This window comes from Xenopus tropicalis, chromosome 8 (genome assembly GCF_000004195.4).
Source record: "Xenopus tropicalis strain Nigerian chromosome 8, UCB_Xtro_10.0, whole genome shotgun sequence".
Lineage (NCBI taxonomy): Eukaryota > Metazoa > Chordata > Amphibia > Anura > Pipidae > Xenopus > Xenopus tropicalis.
Window position 1 is genome coordinate 123,290,227 of NC_030684.2, and position 21,451 is coordinate 123,311,677.

At 42.0% G+C, this 21,451-nt stretch overlaps 1 protein-coding gene and 1 pseudogene across 1 annotated transcript in view; both read right to left on the reverse strand.

The window, feature by feature from the left end:
• Positions 1–16,841, reverse strand: part of LOC105948117 (vomeronasal type-2 receptor 26) — a 31,410-nt gene extending 14,569 nt beyond the window's left edge. Inside the window, exons 1-4 of the mRNA XM_031891750.1 lie at positions 16,092–16,841; positions 13,180–13,398; positions 10,365–10,488; positions 9,081–9,901 (exon numbers count right to left, since the gene is read on the reverse strand). Of these exons, the coding sequence (XP_031747610.1) occupies positions 9,081–9,901; positions 10,365–10,488; positions 13,180–13,398; positions 16,092–16,841 (1,914 nt within the window). The remainder of the gene's footprint in view (positions 1–9,080; positions 9,902–10,364; positions 10,489–13,179; positions 13,399–16,091) is intronic.
• LOC116407382 lies at positions 12,503–12,603 on the reverse strand (annotated as a pseudogene).
• Positions 16,842–21,451: the final 4,610 nt, after the last annotated feature.

Sequence of the window (21,451 nt, forward strand, 5' to 3'; positions counted from 1 at the left end):
AGTTACAAAGGTACATAGGGTTGAAAAAAGACCAGAGTCCATCAAGTTCAACCCTTCCAAGTAAATCCAGCACCCACAAACCCATACTGACCTGTCTATCCACTCACATACAGACCCACACTGACCTATCTATCCACTCACATACAGACCCACACTGACCTATCTATCCACTCACACACAGACCCACACTGACCTATCTATCCACTCACATACAGACCCACACTGACCTATCTATCCACTCACATACAGACCCACACTGACCTATCTATCCACTCACATACAGACCCACACTGACCTATCTATTCACTCACATACAGACCCATACTGACCTATCTATCCACTCACATACAGACCCACACTGACCTATCTATCCACTCACATACAGACCCACACTGACCCATCTATCCACTCACATACAGACCCACACTGACCTATCTATCCACTCACATACAGACCCATACTGACCTATCTATCCACTCACATACAGACCCATACTGACCTATCTATACACTCACATACAGACCCACACTGACCCATCTATACACTCACATACAGACCCATACTGACCTATCTATCCACTCGCATACAGACCCACACTGACCTATCTATCCACTCACATACAGACCCATACTGACCTATCTATCCACTCACATACAGACCCACACTGACCTATCTATCCACTCACATACAGACCCACACTGACCTATCTATCCACTCACATACAGACCCATACTGACCTATCTATCCACTCACATACAGACCCATACTGACCTATCTATCCACTCACATACAGACCCACACTGACCTATCTATCCACTCACATACAGACCCACACTGACCTATCTATCCACTCACATACAGACCCACACTGACCTATCTATCCACTCACATACAGACCCACACTGACCTATCTATCCACTCACATACAGACCCACACTGACCTATCTATCCACTCACATACAGACCCACACTGACCTATCTATCCACTCACATACAGACCCACACTGACCTATCTATCCACTCACATACAGACCCACACTGACCTATATATCCACTCACATACAGACCCACACTGACCTATCTATCCACTCACATACAGACCCATACTGACCTATCTATCCACTCACATACAGACCCATACTGACCTATCTATCCACTCACATACAGACCCACACTGACCTATCTATCCACTCACATACAGACCCACACTGACCTATCTATCCACTCACATACAGACCCACACTGACCTATCTATCCACTCACATACAGACCCACACTGACCTATCTATCCACTCACATACAGACCCATACTGACCTATCTATCCACTCATATACAGACCCACACTGATCTATCTATCTATCCACTCACATACAGACCCACACTGACCTATCCATTCACATACAGACCCATACTGACCTATCTATACACTCACATACAGACCCATACTGACCTATCTATCCACTCACATACAGACCCATACTGACCTATCTATCCACTCACATACATAAACCATATATACCAACATTAATACTAACAAGACTAAGTAGATATTAGTATTACAATAGCCTTGCATACTATGCCTGTTCAAGAACTCATCAAGGCCCCTCTTATAGGCATTAACAGAATAACTAGGAAGGGCATTCCCCAACCTCACTTCCCTCACCGTTTAAAACCACCTATGCTGCTTCAAATGGAAGCTCCGTTCCTCTAATCTAAAGGGGGGGCCTCTGCTGCACTGGTCATTTTTATGGGAAAAAAGAACACCCCCTATCTGCCTATAATCCCCTCTAATGTACTTGTACAGAGTAATCATGTCCCCTCTCAAGCACCTCTTTTCCAGAGAAAACAACCCCAACCCTGACAGTCTAACCTCATAGTTTAAATCTCCCATCCCCTTTACCAGTTTAGTTGCAGTCTCTGCACTCTCTCCAGCTCATTAATATCCCTCTTAAGGACTGGAGCCCAAAACTGCACCGCATACTCAAGGTGAGGCCTTAACAGGGACCTATAAAGGGGCAAAATTATGTTCTCATCCCTTGAGTCAATGCCCTTTTTTTTATACAAGACAGCACTTTATTTGCTTTAGTAGCCACAGAATGACACTGCCTGGAATTAGACAACTTAGACAAAAAAACCCAGATCCTTCTCCATTAAGGATCCCCCCAACACACTACCATTTAGTGTATAACTCACACTTATAATATTTCTACCAAAGTGCATAACTTTGCACTTGTCCACATTGAACCTCATTTTCCAGTTTGCTGCCCAGTTTTGTCAAATCACTCTGCAAAGCAGCAGCATCCTGCATGGAACTTATAGTTTTGCACAATTTTGTGTCATCAGCAAAAATAGAAACAGTACTGTCTATGCCCACCTCCAGGTCATTAATAAAGAAGTTAAAAAGCAAAGGACCAAGGACTGACCCCTGTGGTACTCCACTAACAACACTGGTCCAATTAGAAAATGTTCCATTTACCACCAAATGTAAAGGTGGCCATACACGTGGCGATCCGACGATGTTTCGTACGACCATCGGTCGCACGAAACATCGTAAGATCCGCCACACACCATTCAGGGCTGAATCGGCAGGTAAGGAGGTAGAAACAATAGGATTTCTACCTCCTTCTGCCGATTCAGCTCTGAAGGGAGAATTTTGGTCAGGCGCCTTCTATGGCGCCCGATCAAAATTTTCAAACTTGTCCGATCGGCGAGTCGTCCGATATCGGCAGCTTCCTGCGATATCGGTCGACTCGCCGACATGCCATACACGCACCGATTATCGTACGAAACGAGGTTTCGTACGATAATATCGGTGCGTGTATGGCCACCTTAACTTTCCTCTCCTTTTGTTAATGGTCTTATCTATTCTTATACATGTATGGGTGGCATACGTTATATGGAGACTGTTGGTGGCAAAATTATAATGTAATACCTGTGAGTATCCATACAGCTGAGTTATCTGAGCAATTGTGTAGGTTGTAGAAGACAATGAGTGGCCAATAACAGCTACAGGCTTGTGTCTTTTCTGACAACTGTAATTTGGTATGGCTTCATTTATTTCTGACAGAATCCTGAATATTCGGTCTAGAGCAATAACCTCATTAGAACAGGCATCATATATTATGTAGCCCAGACTCACATTGGGCAAAATGTTTTTATTAGAATTTATCTCCTCAATAGCATAAATAAAGGCCAGTGTATGGTGCATGTATTCAATGGATGGTCTGCAGGGAAAAATATACCATCTATAATATATACCATTCATACTAAACAGATTTTGTAAGTAATTATTATAGATATGTACCACCCTGTTTCATTAACATTCTCATTAAAATGAAGGGTGTGTTCTGTGAATCTGCAACAGTAGATTGGTAAATTAATAGATGATAGATAGATAGATAGATAGATAGATAGATAGATAGATAGATAGATAGATATTCCTTCAAAGGTGATTGAGCGTCAACAATTATAAACCCATTTAGTTAGTAGATTTAGTTAGTAGATTAGATAGTAAGTCACTGGGAGGTGCTAAAATATATTGTAATAATTACCTGAAACCCCCTGTTAGGAGAATCACTGCGAAAGGGGGAGGAAGGAAGAGGATCACTCACCTGCATTTACCCCCGGGGCAGTTTTCTCCTAACAGGAGGGTTTCAGGGAAGCAATTACAGTCACTGGGGGTGCCTAGTGATTTAGCCTTTCCTTCTACAACCAAAAAGTTTGTGCTGCTTCTACCCTTGTACAGCCGTTACATAAATCTCCAACTAGCCGCTGGCTGCACTGCTATTATTGGGGAACACGGAAATGGATTCTTTTTTTTTTCTTTTTTCTTTATTGTCCTTTAATGAACTAGAAACTGTGGCTCTGTAATTATTAAGACCGTGTTCCTCTAAAAATGCTGGTTGATGCTGCTTCAATGTATTGTGTAATTTGTTTAGTTATTTATCCAGCTAGTCAAAGCAAACAGGATGAAAGGCAATGCGGTCAGTAGATTATAGTATGCAAGAATATGTGTATTATGTTCCCTACTCCCAACTATTAATTACATCTGCGCCAACTCATTGTGTTTCGTACATAAAAGTTCAATAACCCTGTATTGTGGAGCAGCCACCACACACCTTCTGATAATCGTAATGCATGAATGGTATAGCACTTACAGAATGCAGCCTGGGAAGTCTGGAAGTGTGTGGTAACGCTGTATAGCTGCAAAACGGGCACTGCCTGTAATAACATTAATGGTGTTCAGCAAGAACATGTTGAAGATTCCCCCTATAATGATGTCTCCATCCAGAGAATAACGCGTGTGAGATGCAAGAAATTTTCTCCTTATCGCACAGGTTGGTACTTTGCTCATAAATTCTCCTGGAGAAGCAGAAATGACCTCTACGAACAACAATAATGTCAGAAGCACAACAGCCATAATGTAGGCGACAATCTTAGTGCAAGAGCACAGCATTTAGTTTTGAGGGGGGGGGGGTAATCTTGCAACCTGCAACCTGTATCAACATGTTTCTATATAAGGAACCATTAGAGCTCAGTTTATATATCAGGCATGGACAGCCTGTGCCGCTGTGTGCTACTTGTAACTTTACCCCCAGTTAGTCTACAGAATATTGCACAGTAGGTGGGAATTGTAGCACAGTAAGAACTAGAGGGCCATATAAAATATAACAGTAATAAAACGAGTGAGAATCAGATGGGACCCATTTAAGTAAATGACCCCTGTTGTTGCCTCCAGTAATAATTGTGCTTGTAACCACTAACTAAGCCACTTACTCCTTTCAGTGTGTCCTCTTGTAGCCATTCCCTGTCCCCTCTCACCTTTGGACCCACCCAGCCTTGGATTTTATTATTATCTGCCTCCTTTCTGGGGTAAGGCAGTTATAAGGGTGGTAATAGATGACTTTACCAAGATGGCATATTTTGTTATGTTGTATAAATTCCCACCTGCAGTTGAACTTTTTCAATTCTTTATACAACCATATCTCCATTGATTTCCAATTTAAATTGTGTTCTTTTGGACATTTTGGTGTGGACATTTAGTCTGTAAATCACTTGGGATCAGCCTTTAGTTTTCTTCTACCTGTTACCCTCAGTCTAATGGAGTTGCTGAGCTGGTTAATCAATCCTTGGAGCCGTTCTTGAGGTGTTCAGATGACTGGTCCAGCCTTCTCTCCTCTCATGCGTGGAGTTTGCTCATAATAATGACTCTCATACCTCCACAGGAAGTTTGCCATTACTTTGTGTTTATCTTCTGTCCTTTCCCAATGACTTTCTCCTTTTCAATGAAAACTCCAATGGTAATCTTGCCTGGGCTTCCAAGGCAATGTGTGAACATGTGACATTGTTGCGCTGTGCCTTGGCGAAAAAATAAAAACTAAAAGGACACCAGGAACAGATGGTAAATTTTTTCAACCTTTATTTAATTGTACTGCAACTTCTTGGAGAATAAATGGAAAATGTTGCAGGTCTAGTCGCTCATCACACTGATAACACACTTGTTTATGTACAGTATGCATTTACCTATCATATTGGTCTTATTAAACATAAAATACCATTAGAGATGTGTTCTTCTTTAGTGCAAGCACAAATAAAAATAGTTTTTGTAAAATGTAAACTGGACAATATGATTGGCTTTGTTTGATCATTCTAATCTACCTTGTATTTTAAAACAAAAACAATGCAGCATAGTACTGGAAGAACCAGTGTCTTGATACTCATAATAGCAATATGTTATGCTTTGTGGTAAACTGTTTAGACTTTAGGAGTATAATATAGTATTTAGGAACAAAGGACAATAATCCAGCAGTAAAGGAGAGGCTGCTAATATATCCAGAGCCACCATGTATTTTCCTTGGGTTCCTAAATGTTGGACTTGGGTGTCCATGGCCAACTGTTGAGGCCACCTTAGGGTCTCCCACCCCAGTTGCTAACTCCTCTACTTTGCAAATTTGCCACCGGCTTCCCTCACACACCCCCGTGGACAGCCCTGAAGTCTTGCCCAGAGAGCTGGATATATCATCCTCAGAACAAGGGATACAGTCAGGGCAATTCTGAATAGATCAATACACGTGTTGATATTACACACTTAAATAACTATTATTTGTGTAATGTGGGCTGTGGTAAGGGCATGGAAAGCCTGCTCATAAATCCTGGCCATATGACAGGGCATAAAAAGTTCAAAATGAACTTTTATCTAGTGTGCCTGCTGCACCTTGCAGCTCAAAATTAAAGCTGCTTTTCAAGGAGAACATCTAGCAAAGTCCAGTGATCCTTAACTTAGGGGCACATTTACTAAGCAATTATGAGATAAAGTCGTATTTTTTCTTACTTCTAGATAATTTCGAGATTTACAAGTGGGTTTTTACCAGACCTCCATTTTTTCGTTATTATTCCCAGAAAAAATTGTTTTTGAATATAACTCCCATCATTTGTGATTTATTATGTTTAGTTAACTGAATCCAAAGCATAATTAGCATAAATTAGCATATGCTAATTAGCATTAGGAAAGGGTTAAATGGGCAGTGAAAAAAATTCTAGCCGTTCGGCTGAACCCAAAAAAGTGGAGATAAGGTGCTTGAAAGTGGAAGCTTTAAGGCAATATTTTAGAATCTAAATAGATTTTTATAGAAACTGCTAAGTACAAGCATTAATGTTTGGTACTTAGGAGTGTCTTTTTTGGAATTACCTTTAGGAGTATATATAAATATATATATATTTTTTTTTTTTTTATTTAGAGCTCTAAATCTTGAAATAAACAACAATTAAGAAATTGTTGTATATCTGTACTGATTCCTCTGTTAATAGACTGACTGTTCATTTACCTTATCTTCTGTGAATACATATGTGTTCTATTATATCTCAATAAGGAAAATTGTGATGGATAATTCTATAGTGAGTGGAGACTTACAGAGTACTCGGCTCTCCCACAATAAGTGGAGGCTCAGATCTGCTGTTACCTAACAGGGCCACCATTGCTCACACTACTGTTAATATACAGTGGTGTGAAAAACTATTTGCCCCCTTCCTGATTTCTTATTCTTTTGCATGTTTGTCACACAAAATGTTTCTGATCATCAAACACATTTAACTATTAGTCAAAGATAACACAAGTAAACACAAAATGCAGTTTTTAAATGAGGGTTTTTATTATTTAGGGAGAAAAAAAATCCAAACCTACATGGCCCTGTGTGAAAAAGTAATTGCCCCCTGAACCTAATAACTGGTTGGGCCACCCTTAGCAGCAATAACTGCAATCAAGCGTTTGCGATAACTTGCAACGAGTCTTTTACAGCGCTCTGGAGGAATTTTGGCCCACTCATCTTTGCAGAATTGTTGTAATTCAGCTTTATTTGAGGGTTTTCTAGCATGAACCGCCTTTTTAAGGTCATTCCACAACATCTCAATAGGATTCAGGTCAGGACTTTGACTAGGCCACTCCAAAGTCTTCATTTTGTTTTTCTTCAGCCATTCAGAGGTGGATTTGCTGGTGTGTTTTGGGTCATTGTCCTGCTGCAGCACCCAAGATCGCTTCAGCTTGAGTTGACGAACAGATGGCCGGACATTCTCCTTCAGGATTTTTTGGTAGACAGTAGAATTCATGGTTCCATCTATCACAGCAAGCCTTCCAGGTCCTGAAGCAGCAAAACAACCCCAGACCATCACACTACCACCACCATATTTTACTGTTGGTATGATGTTCTTTTTCTGAAATACTGTGTTACTTTTACGCCAGATGTAACGGGACACGCACCTTCCAAAAAGTTCAACTTTTGTCTCGTCGGTCCACAAGGTATTTTCCCAAAAGTCTTGGCAATCATTGAGATGTTTTTTAACAAAATTGAGACGAGCCTTAATGTTCTTTTTGCTTAAAAGTGGTTTGCGCCTTGGAAATCTGCCATGCAGGCCGTTTTTGCCCAGTCTCTTTCTTATGGTGGAGTCGTGAACACTGACCTTAATTGAGGCAAGTGAGGCCTGCAGTTCCTTAGATGTTGTCCTGGGGTCTTTTGTGGCCTCTCTGATGAGTTTTCTCTGCGCTCTTGGGGTAATTTTGGTCGGCCGGCCACTCCTGGGAAGGTTCACCACTGTTCCATGTTTTTGCCATTTGTGGATAATGGCTCTCACTGTGGTTCGCTGGAGTCCCAAAGCTTTAGAAATGGCTTTATAACCTTTACCAGACTGATAGATCTCAATTACTTTTGTTCTCATTTGTTCCTGAATTTCTTTGGATCTTGGCATGATGTCTAGCTTTTGAGGTGCTTTTGGTCTACTTCTCTGTGTCTCTATTTAAGTGATTTCTTGATTGAAACAGGTGTGGCAGTAATCAGGCCTGGGGGTGACTACAGAAATTGAACTCAGGTGTGATAAACCACAGTTAAGTTATTTTTTAACAAGGGGGGCAATGACTTTTTCACACAGGGCCATGTAGATTTGGAGTTTTTTTTCTCCCTTAATAACGTAAACCTTCATTTAAAAACTGCATTTTGTGTTCAATTATGTTATCTTTGACTAATAGTTAACGGTTTTTGATGAGCAGAAACATTTAAGTGTGACAAACATGCAAAAGAATAAGAAATCGGGAAGGGGGCAAATAGTTTTTCACACCACTGTATATCACTACCAGGATAGTGATACATGCACAATTATTTCAGCTTTTATTTAACTTTATTGCATCTTATTGAGGCATGGAGACCTATTGAACTCAATCAATCAACAAATAACTGGATAACTGGTTATTGGATAATGCTATTCTTTAAATAATCTCCTGTGTGTTACTGCTGGTTACAGCACTCAGTTGACCACACACTTTGAAATGTTTTATATACACTATTGTGTTGGTCCTATTAAAAATAAAATACCCTCAGAAATGTGTTTTACTTTGGTGCAAACAAACAAAAACTTAATTTTTTTAAAAACTGCACATTAACATTGGTTTATTTCATTTTCCGCCTATTTGTTTACATAGACAATGCTCCAAACTACAGGAAAAAAGTCTTGATAATCATAATAGCAATATATTAGTCTTTATGATTATTTGTTTAGGCATTAAGAGTAAACTATAGCACTTAGGGACAAATACACAGAACAATAATCCAGCAGTAGAGGCAAGTATAGCGAATATCTCCACAGCCACCATGTATTTGCCTTTGGTGCTCAGATATGTTGGTATGAAGGAGACCCAGACACTAAAGAACACCAGCATGCTGAAGGTGATGTGCTGCGCCTCATTATATCTGTCTGGTAATTTTCGTGCCATAAAGGCAACAATAAAACTAAGAAGAGCTAACACAGCTGTGTAAGAAACTGCCACACAGAAAGCAGCAATAGAACCTTCATTGCACCAGAGAGTCATTGTCTGTTGTGTTGTCTTGGTACCGAGTGCCACAAATGGTGTAGCCCATATCAGCCAAGTGCTGCAAATGGCAAGTTTGCCTAATGAACAAAGTAGTACAAGAGAAATAGAAACCCTAGATCCCACAAATTTCCTTAACCTGGTCCCAGGTTTTGTGGCATGAAATGCAATAACAACAGTCAGTGTTTTTCCAAGTAGAGAAGAAATGGCGACAGTATATAAGAACAAAAATGCAGTTTGTCTCAGGATGCAGGTTATGGGCACAGGGCGCCCAATAAACAAGAAACAGCAGCAGAAGGACAAGAAGAGAGAAACAAGAAGGATGTAGCTGAGGTTCCGATTATTGGCTTTCACAATTTGGCTGCTCCTGTTCTTTATAAAGAGCCACAGGACTGCACCGGTGCATACAGAGAAGAGAAGGGCGGCAGTTGCTAATACCATTCCCAAGCAGTTCCCATAGGAGAGGAAGTCCACAGCTTTTTTGAGACAAGAATCCCTACTTGGATTGGACCAGTGATCTTCTGGGCATTGGAGACAATTTTCTGCATCTTTGAATAAACAGTACATGTCAGTATCACAGCACTGCACATTAAATCATGGATGCAAATCTGAACTCTCAGAATTTATGTCAAGGTTTTTTTTTTATTAATCTTCACACCTAGCATGGATCTACACCAAGCATAATTCTTATTATCATGGAGAGTGACATGATTCATTTCACTTTCTGAAATGTATCCTGACTACTGTACATCGCAAGGCTTATACTGTATTTCCTATTCATGAAGAGCCAAAAAAGATTACATGGTTGCAAAGGTAATATGCAATTGCTTTTGATTGAAGCTAACCTTCTTCCACCAGGGTGTTCAACACAAGAGATTTGCTTTGATAGGGCTGGTAAGCTTAAATATGCTATGATCCTATAGTATAACAAAATATCTGTATTGTGTAAATTAAAGGAAAACAAGGAAAAATGTATCAAGGGATGTGCAATATCACTTAGTAAAGGCTTACCCGGAGAGCTGGCTATCTCACCCTCAGAGCAACGAATGCAGTCATAGCAACAGGGGAATTTTCCCTTCTCAATAGCTTTTCTGTAGCCAGTAGGACAAATGTCATTACACAGAGAGACCGGAGTCTACAGAAACATAATGAAATATAAATGTATGGTTCTGTAATTGGACCTCAGAAATATACTTTAAAGTAAGAAAATTCTTCAAAAATGATCTCCCAATAAAGCCTATAAAAGCATGAGCTTGGTATCATGTTGTGCAAGATACTAATGTTTGGTTTGCCTCAGCATATATACCTATGCTACAATGAGAATGCCAATTATATAATCAAATTAGGGAAAAGCTAAAGTATCCCAAGTGTCTTTCCATTCAGGCTCTTGGAAAAGTCCCATTTACATGGGTTTATCCTATAGGCCAGTGCTGTCCAACTGGCGGCCCGCGAACCCCCTCTGTGTGGCCCCCCACCTGTCTGGCTGCTTTGATGGCTTACCTTTGTGTAAGCTTTAAATGGTATACTGAGATTAACTGGCCCCCTGCATGGTTCTCACCTCAAATTCAGGCTGTAATCCCTCTGTATTGTTTAAAAATGTAATCCCCTGTGTTTTTCACACCTTTTAATACCTGCATTGTTCACCCCCTGCAGTGTTCACACCTCAGGCTCAGACTGTAATCACTCCCATTGTTCACTTTTTCACACCTCAGACATAGGTACTGTAGGCAGAGTATGGCACATACAGCCAGCATAGGGCAGGTAGAGTATGGCACACACAGGCAGCATAGGCCAGGGAGGGAATGGCACACACAGGAAGGGTAGGGCAGGCAGAGTATGGCACACACAGGCAGGGTAGGGCAGGCAGAGTATGGCACACACAGGCAGGGTAGGACAGGCAGAGTATGGCACACACAGACAGCATAGGACAGGCAGAGTGCTGCCTGTGTGTGCATACTCTGCTTGCCCTATGCTGCTTGTGGGAGGTGAACCTGGCAGGGGTTTGTTGTGGGAGTTTGTTAGCAGTTGGAAATAGCCATTAAATGGTCCCTAAGGAGTGTAATTATGTACTGGGGGTTGCTCTGCTATCCACAGGGGAGGAGGAGGAGGCATATGGAATTTAAGGGTATATCTTAATATGACATAATTCTTTCACATATGAATGATGGTTGATATCCCCACAGTAAGGACCAAGCATTTGGGATTTTGCTGTGCTACCACCATTGTGATAAAATAGGTGTGGTTTGAAGTGGGTGTGGTTTCAAAAAGGGGAGTGGTCAAAATTGGCTTCCATTAGCGGCCCTCCACCATGTATGCTAGAGAAATTCCGGCCCTCGGCACCGTAGAAGTTGGACAGCACTGCTATAGGCTAAAGCTCACCCACTGGGTTTTAAAGCAGAAGCCAAGATAATAGCTGATCAGATTCCAAACTATAGACCGATTTCTTTTTTTTGAAGCCCGTGCTTGCTTCTGTCACCCAGGTGCGAAAAGTGTTCACTCAAAAGTGCCATAAGGGTGCATAAGGGTGCATGACTTAGCCTCAAAAGAGGCTAAGTACAAAAATCCAGGTTCACCCGGCCAAAAGGCGCAGCAGTGATCCCGAATCTTCAGGAACCCCTTCGCCGAAGCTCAGGGGAACCCCTTTATCCCTGACATCCCCGGCCAGCGAGAGACAAGGGTCTTCAGATCCCCTTTGCCGCAAGGCTAGGGGGATCCCTTTATCCATCACCCTCCTAGCCGAAGCAGAGAGGGATCAGGGTACAAGTGGACCTCCGAAGAGGTTCCGCCATCAAGGTGCGCCCACTCCAGGGGCCAGGAAATCCAAAATAAGTGCTTTAAAAAATAAGTGCAAGGATGAATGACTGAGAAAAACATAGATATACTGTACATATAAAAGTGGCTTTAAAAAAGCCCCAGCCTTCCAGCCGGAATATGAAAATTTCTCTTGCCCCTACCAAAAGGTCTGGGGCTAGAAGAGCATAAAGTGCAAAGCAAATAAAGTGCTGGAGTGCGCTTAAAGTGCCAGGTGCTTCACCGTAGTGATTCTCTGACATCCCAGGGGTGCAAGTCCTGGGGCGCTGTCACGGGCTCAATTATCTGTTGCACGGCCTTTGGCCAGAGAATCAAGTGCCTCTCTGCCTCGGCAGTAGGGAGGGTCCCGGTTCTTGACATCCCTTAGCTAGGATGCCAAACACCCCCATGCCTCGAACAGATACTACACTTGATCTTAGCCAAAAGGCCAAGAAGCGATATAGACCGGTTTCGCCCTCCTTGGGGCTCATCAGTGTAGTGCAGGGTTTTCTGATCTGCTTAGGTAGAGCCAGGAGTGGGGATTCACGAACAAGTCAAAAGGGTTGAGGAGACCGCCTCATACATATGCAAATAAGTCAAAGGGATTCTGGGAACAAATTCCTTAACTTCATTTCTTAATTCCATAACTGTCCTTTCTAAGTACTTTGCATGCTACTGTACAAGCATTATAGTGTTCCTTACTCTAAATTTAAGATCTATGCAGTCACTACGGCCATATTGGAATACTGTAACTATTTTTTTTTTTTGCATATATAATCTGTTCATGCATAAATCCAATAAATTAGAATTTTACAAAAAGGAATCAGTAATAATCCTTTATTGTATTAAGGCATAGACACCTTCATGTTATCACAATCGTTCTATGTCTGTAGGATGCAAAAGCCTTTCTTTTTAAAACTTCTATTTTGAAGAGTATAAATAAAGCACAAACAAATGATAGTATCTTTAATAAAATGTACGTTTGTGTATTCATAAGTGAGTTTAAACTGTTTTTACATAAATAGGAAAATTTTACCTTATTGAAATACGGATTCCATACAATGGCGCTTTCATTGATAATTAGCTTTGGGGAGGCTGAAGGCACAAAACTGCCAACAGGAACTTTTCTAATTTGAGTTTTTGATTTAATAATTAAGTTGAGAATATCAAATTTCCCAGCAACAGATCCTTGTTCATTAAAGAATATTTCATCAGACTGGGTTTTAAGATGAACATTTTTCAGGTAACGATTCAGCTATAGAGATTGAAAATGATTGTGAGCTTTGAAGAATCTGCCATATTTATATACATCTAAAGTAGTAATTTTGAGACATTTCCTGTTCACACATCCTCAACAGTCCATCATTTGCCCAAAACATACATATAAGGAAGCATGTTGGTATTATATCAGCCATTCTAGCTCCAAGAATTTCTAGTACAGGTATGGGATCCCTTACCCGGAAACCCATTATCCAGAAAGCTCCGAATTACAGAAAGCCTGTCTCCCAAAGATTCCATTTGATCAAATAATTCAGATCTTTAAGATTAATTTCACTTTGCTCTTTAATAATAAAACAGTACCTGTACTTGATCCCAACTAAGATATAATTACCCCTTATTGGGGGCAGAACAGCCCTATTGGGTTTATTTAATGGTTAAATGATTCCCTTTTCTCTGTAATAATAAAACAGTACCTGTACTTGATCCCAACTAAGATATAATTACCCCTTATTGGGGGCAGAACAGCCCTATTGGGTTTATTTAATGGTTAAATGATTCCCTTTTCTCTGTAATAATAAAACAGTACCTGTACTTGATCCCAACTAAGATATAATTACCCCTTATTGGGGGCAGAACAGCCCTATTGGGTTTATTTCATGGTTAAATGATTCCCTTTTCTCTGTAATAATAAAACAGTTCTACCTCCAATAAGGATTAACTATATCTTAGTTGGGATCAAGTACAGGTACTGTTTTATTATTACAGAGAAAAAGGGAATCATTTAACCATTAAATAAACCCAATAGGACTGTTCTGCCCCAATAAGGGGTAATTATATCTTAGTTGGGATCAAGTACAGGTACTGTTTTATTATTACAGAGAAAAGGGAATCATTTAACCATGAAATAAACCCAATAGGGCTGTTCTGCCCCAATAAGGGGTAATTATATCTTAGTTGGGATCAAGTACAGGTACTGTTTTATTATTACAGAAAAAAGGGAATCATTTAACCATTTGTAGCCCACTTTATAATCTAGATGTGGCACTACCTGCTGATATGTCACTGGTTGGCGCTTCCAGGAGTCCTGAGCCCCGCTGACTATGGGGGAAGCAGGGATTTCTCTGTTAAATGGCGTGCCTCCACCCAGGCTTTGTTATGGGAGAACTACAACTCCCTCCCTGGGACTTGATACTTGGTGTAGTGCTGCCTGACACCTCACACAACCCCCAAAGGGAATCCCCTCCCTGGGGTATCCACTTACTGGTATGTAGGTGCTCCTTGAGGCAAACACGATGAACGCACAGTTGTGATGAAACAGTTGATAGTTTATTAGGCAGGACCTCTCCAGGAGTGGCAATACAAATACAGTGCAGGGGACACTCTCCTTCCTTACTCCTTCAGAGTACCTACCCCTGTTGGGTAACTTATCGGTACTCCCGCCAGGATGATCCCTTATAGATGTCCTCCCCGGTACTCTACGCCAAGAGACCCTCTCTAAGGGCTCTCCCCGGTACTCTCGCCAAGACGGACCACCTCCAGGACTCATCCCCGGTACTCACGACTAAGTACCCTCAGAGCAGTACCCCATCTAGCGGCAGCCTAACCACCTACCTAGACTCTTGAGTCCCTGCACTCCAGCTGATGTACTGCTGGGGGAGCCTACTCCCTCTACCACTCCTGGAGGGGCTATTTCTGCCCATTCTAACTGTGCCCTAACTACATAGCACTCCTAGAGTGACTTGACACAAGAAACTTACTAATCTACCTTTGGGAAGAATACCTCTGCTCTCAGAGGCTCTCCCTTAACTCTGGCCTACAGCACATGGCTGCATTTCCCTTATATGGGCCTAGGCACCACCCTGTGGCCATTACCCAAAACTGCAGGGACCCTCCCTGTTAACTATAACTATACCAGCTCTACCCACTATCCCATGACCAGCACCACCCAGGGGTCTGCGCACAGGGGTCTCTATCCTAAGGGCCCAGATTTGGTAAACCCCTACACATTAAATAAACCCAATAGGACTGTTCTGCCCCCAATAAGGGGTAATTATATCTTAGTTGGGATCAAGTACAGGTACGGTTTTATTATTACAGAGAAAAGGGAATCATTTAACCATGAAATAAACCCAATAGGGCTGTTCTGCCCCCAATAAGGGGTAGTTATATCTTAGTTGGGATCAAGTACAGGTACTGTTTTATTATTACAGAGAAAAGGGAATCATTTAACCATTAAATAAACCCAATAGGGCTGTTCTGCCCCAATAAGGGGTAATTATATCTTAGCTGGGATCAAGTACAGGTACTGTTTTATTATTACAGAGAAAAGGGAATCATTTAACCATGAAATAAACCCAATAGGGCTGTTCTGCCCCCAATAAGGGGTAATTATATCTTAGTTGGGATCAAGTACAGGTACTGTTTTATTATTACAGAGACAAGGGAATCATTTTTAAAAATGTGAATTATTTGATTAAAATGGAGTCTATGGGAGATGGCTTTCCCGTAATTCAGAACTTTCTGGATAATGGGTTTCCGGATAAGGGATCCAATACCTGTATTTTGTAAATTTAAAAATTGATGAGTAGTCGAATACTTTCCCAAAGTTTTATTAAATATGAGCTAATCCATGCATTAATAATTATTGCCACTTTTTTCTTGACCTTTATTACATTTCAATAGTGACTATCAAATCAACTTTGTTTATATTGTATTGAAAATGTTCACCTTGAATGTTGATTCCGCTGCTAAACCTTTAGACTCAGTATCAAAGAGCCCTCTGTCTAAATGCATCTGATGTAAAGCTTGTGCCAGTATATGAACCGTGTTGTAAATAACAGACGTTATATAATTTGTATTTCCCCAGTATTTGAATAACAAGCAGTGGGAATCACTATCATTAGACAGAATCTTGAAACACTCAAGAAGAATCTTGAAATTTTCCACAAAGTTTTTGTCGGGCATCTGTTCCCAGTCTCTGTGAGACAAATAGCTCATAAAACCAGGGATCTCCCCTTTGTGAACCGATATAAACAATGAGCCATTCAGTGTTACGAAGGATTGCATATAAATATAACTAACAGCATTAAGACTGACTGACGCTACAAAGACTTTGCCAGTTATCTGTGATTCGCCTTTGTCCCACACTCTGGTCAAATTCATTATTTGAAGAAAGGTGCAGTATAAGATAATGACTGTAGCAGTTGATTGCTGCATTAACTTTACGATATGATTGATATTATTTGCAGAAACTGGAATCACAATATGATATTCAACACAAATTCCCTGATTCTTCATCTCTTTAATCAGTTCCAAACTAGCTTTATGGTTGCTGATATCGTCTGATGATACGATCCCGACCCACGTCCATTTAAAGTAGATCAGCAGTTGTACAATAACTTCAAACTGTAAATACTCATTAGGAACAGTTCGATAAACCGATGGGAACAGGGTCCGGTCATTAAACACAGGGTCCATGGCGCCGTAACTCAGCTGAAAAAAAAATCTAATATTTTATCTACAATGATGTTTACATTAGAGTAAATAAGAGGCATTGCAAGGCAAAGATAATAATAATCATTATCATTGTGATCCAAAAATAAAGCAAATTATGTTGAACAGGAATTGGTTCTATAACTCCAGTTGCAACATATTTTCAAACAAAAGTAGACTGTTGCCCTACCTGAATCAATAAATATTAAACATTAAAAATGCAACACTAATCAATATTACGTTCCCCAGGAGTAATGTGATTTGTTGGCTTGGAAATTATTAACAAATTTGTATTTTGTGAGTACAGGTATAGAATCCGTTATCCAGAATGCTCGGGACCAAGCTTATTCTGGATAAGGGGTCTTCCAGTGATTTGGATATCCATACCTTAAGTCTACTAAAAAATCAATGAAACATTAATTAAACCCAATAGGATTGTTTTGCACCCAATAAGGGGTAAGTATATCTTAGTTGGGATCAAGTACAGATACTGTTTTATTATTACAGAGAAAAGGGAATCATTTAACCATGAAATAAACCCAATAGGGCTGTTCTGCCCCCAATAAGGGGTAATTATATCTTAGTTGGGATCAAGTACAGGTACTGTTTTATTATTAAAGAGAAAAGGGAATCATTTAACCATTAAATAAACCCAATAGGACTGTACTGCCCCCAATAAGGGGTAATTATATCTTAGTTGGGATCAAGTACAGGTACTGTTTTATTATTAAAGAGAAAAGGGAATCATTTAACCATTAAATAAACCCAATAGGATTTTTCTGCCCCCAATAAGGGGTAATTATATCTTAGTTGGGATCAAGTACAGGTACTGTTTTATTATTACAGAGAAAAGGGAATCATTTAACCATTAAATAAACCCAATAGGGCTGTTCTGCCCCCAATAAGGGGTAATTATATCTTAGTTGGGATCAAGTACAGGTACTGTTTTATTATTACAGAGAAAAGAGAATCATTTAACCATTAAATAAACCCAATAGGGCTGTTCTGCCCCCAATAAGGGGTAATTATATCTTTGCGCCTTTACATTCATTCCTCAGCCTGCACTTTCCCTGCCTTTCATAGCACCTTGCCCTGGGACACACACCCTCAATTCACACCACCCGTCTTTACCCTGTATTGAAATAGGTTTCTAGTCAATAATGCACCTGACGCGCAATTCGCCCATCTTGGGCTTTGTCAAAGGTGTTTTGTGTTACCAACTATGGGTCCCAAGATGTTATAAGTCAGGGAGTTGATATTACTGAAAGTTAGCCTCAGTGCTCCTTCTTTGTTTATCTTAGGGAGTCCATATAGCATTGGAGTGGCTTCCCTTGGGGAAGGGGGCAATACAAATCTAAATTGATTACATTCTCATTCTTAAACTATTGCAATCAGTCAATAAATGTTTCTCTTGGAACTGCTAGTAGAATCTCTCTTGATTTGTTCATATAGTATGTATCTAAAACACTGGATAGTTGTGGCCACGTTGGAGTGATAGTCTGATGTTAATACATCTACCTCAGCTGATCAGCACAGTTGCAGTGACATCATGGCAGAAATTCGTTTTTATTATTCATTTTTATTAAACAAAACTATTGCTAATATTAAATTACTTCAATACATGATATTATTCCTATAATTGAGACTTAGGGGTCTATTCATCAAAGTACGAGTTTCCTGAACTGAGAAAAATTTGTATTAAATACGATAACTTCTGATGCAAATACCACGAAAATGCTTACGAAAAAATCGTATTATTATTGTTAATATTGTATTGGCGGTCACAAAATTTTTGTATCCGAATGAACGTAAATGGCGGGAAAACCTTTCCGACTTTGATCCTTCAGTGCATGATTTTGGAAGCCTCCCATAGGGCTCAATGGCACTCTGCAGCTCCAACCTGGCCCAAGGAAAGTCTCCCATAGGGCTCAATGGCACTCTGCAGCTCCAACCCGGCCCAAGGAAAGTCTCCCATAGGGCTCAATGGCACTCTGCAGCTCCAACCCGGCCCAAGGAAAGTCTCCCATAGGGCTCAATGGCACTCTGCAGCTCCAACCTGGCCCAAGGAAAGCCTCCCATAGGGCTCAATGGCACTCTGCAGCTCCAACCCGGCCCAAGGAAAGTCTCCTATTGGACTCAATGGCACTCTGCAGCTCCAACCCGGCCCAAGGAAAGTCTCCCATAGGGCTCAATGGCACTCTGCAGCTCCAACCCGGCCCAAGGAAAGTCTCCCATAGGGCTCAATGGCACTCTGCAGCTCCAACCCGGCCCAAGGAAAGTCTCCCATAGGGCTCAATGGCACTCTGCAGCTCCAACCCGGCCCAAGGAAAGTCTCCCATAGGGCTCAATGGCACTCTGCAGCTCCAACCCGGCCCAAGGAAAGTCTCCCATAGGGCTCAATGGCACTCTGCAGCTCCAACCTGGCCCAAGGAAAGTCTTCCATAGGGCTCAATGGCACTCTGCAGCTCCAACCCGGCCCAAGGAAAGCCTCCCATAGGGCTCAATGGCACTCTGCAGCTCCAACCCGGCCCAAGGAAAGTCTCCCATAGGGCTCAATGGCACTCTGCAGCTCCAACCTGGCCCAAGGAAAGTCTCCCATAGGGCTCGATGGGATTCTGCAGCTCCAACCTGGTCCAAGGAAAGTCTCCTATAGGGCTCAATGGCACTCTGCAGCTCCAACCCGGCCCAAGGAAAGTCTCCCATAGGGCTCAATGGCACTCTGCAGCTCCAACCCGGCCCAAGGAAAGCCTCCCATAGGGCTCAATGGCACTCTGCAGCTCCAACCCGGCCCAAGGAAAGTCTCCCATAGGGCTCAATGGCACTCTGCAGCTCAAACCTGGCCCAAGGAAAGTCTTCCATAGGGCTCAATGGCACTCTGCTACTCCAACCTGGTCCAAGGAAAGCCTCCCATAGGGCTCAATGGCACTCTGCAGCTCCAACCCGGCCCAAGGAAAGTCTCCCATAGGGCTCAATGGCACTCTGCAGCTTCAACCCGGCCCAAGTAAAGCCTCCCATAGGGCTCGATGGGATTCTGCAGCTCCAACCTGGTCCAAGGAAAGTCTCCTATAGGGCTCAATGGCACTCTGCAGCTCCAACCCGGCCAAAGGAAAGCCTCCCATAGGGCTCAATGGCACTCTGCAGCTCCAACCCGGCCCAAGGAAAGTCTCCCATAGGGCTCAATGGCACTCTGCAGCTCCAACCCCGCCCAAGGAAAGTCTCCCATAGGGCTCAATGGCACTCTGCAGCTCCAACCTGGCCCAAGGAAAGCCTCCCATAGGGCTCAATGGCACTCTGCAGCTCCAACCCGGCCAAAGGAAAGTCTCCCATAGGGCTCAATGGCACTCTGCAGCTCCAACCCGGCCCAAGGAAAGCCTCCCATAGGGCTCAATGGCACTCTGCAGCTCCAACCCGGCCCAAGGAAAGTCTCCCATAGGGCTAAATGGCACCCTGCAGCTCCAACCTGGCCCAAGGAAAGTCTCCCATAGGGCTCAATGGCACTCTGCAGCTCCAACCTGGCCCAAGGAAAGTCTTCCATAGGACTCAATGACACTCTGCAGCTCCAACCCGGCCCAAGGAAAGTCTCCCCAAGGAAAGTCTCCCATAGGGCTCAATAGCACTCTGCAGCTCCAACCCGGCCCAAGGAAAGCCTCCCATAGGGCTCAATGGCACTCTGCAGCTCCAACCTGGCCCAAGGAAAGTCTCCCATAGGGCCCAATGGCACTCTACAGCTCCAACCTGGCCCAAGAAAAGTCTCCCATAGGGCTCAATGGCACTCTGCAGCTCCAACCCGGCCCAAGGAAAGTCTCCCATAGGGCCCAATGGCACTCTACAGCTCCAACCTGGCCCAAGGAAAGTCTCCCATAGGGCTCAATGACACTCTGCAGCTCCAACCTGGCCCAAGGAAAGTCACGATACCGAAGCTTGAATGAATCCGAAACTTTTGTACTGGGAGCGCCAATATGATTTTTGTCAAGTACAAAAAAGTCACAGAAAAAAAAGTCGCAGAAAATACACACAGTACGATCAAATACAAATTTTTTGTAAGTCGTACCTGTTGTACTTTAATACATAGGCCCCTAAATGTACCTGATATAAGCAACTAGGTTGTCTAGCTTGGGCTATGATATCTAGCTCTAATTAGGAGGTCGAAATAACAGTGCTAGGTGTGCACACTGAAGAATATATACTCAAAGTGAAGGGCTGAACAGCGGTGGTGCAGTCAATGGTGATTGCTGAACAACACTGAAATTATAGCAGTCACGAACTCTAATGCCATTTTTTGAGCACATTGACATCTGGTATTGCAGAATTTCCACTCTTTTACTCTCTTTTTTAAATTACTCCTTATATGTCTGTACAACTAAAGTCATCAGGGAACACTGTTGTAAATTTGAAGACACTAGCACCACTTGAAAGTGCCTTGTCAGGCCCTGTCCTTACATATAATTTGAGCAAATGTGAATTTCCTCTCCTTTAGTTAATAGTCATATCTACGGTCTTTGATAATTAAGATATACATGGCACCCAGCATAACATATGGAGACTGTTGGTTGCAATTTTATAATATAATACCTGTGAGTATCCATACAGCTGAG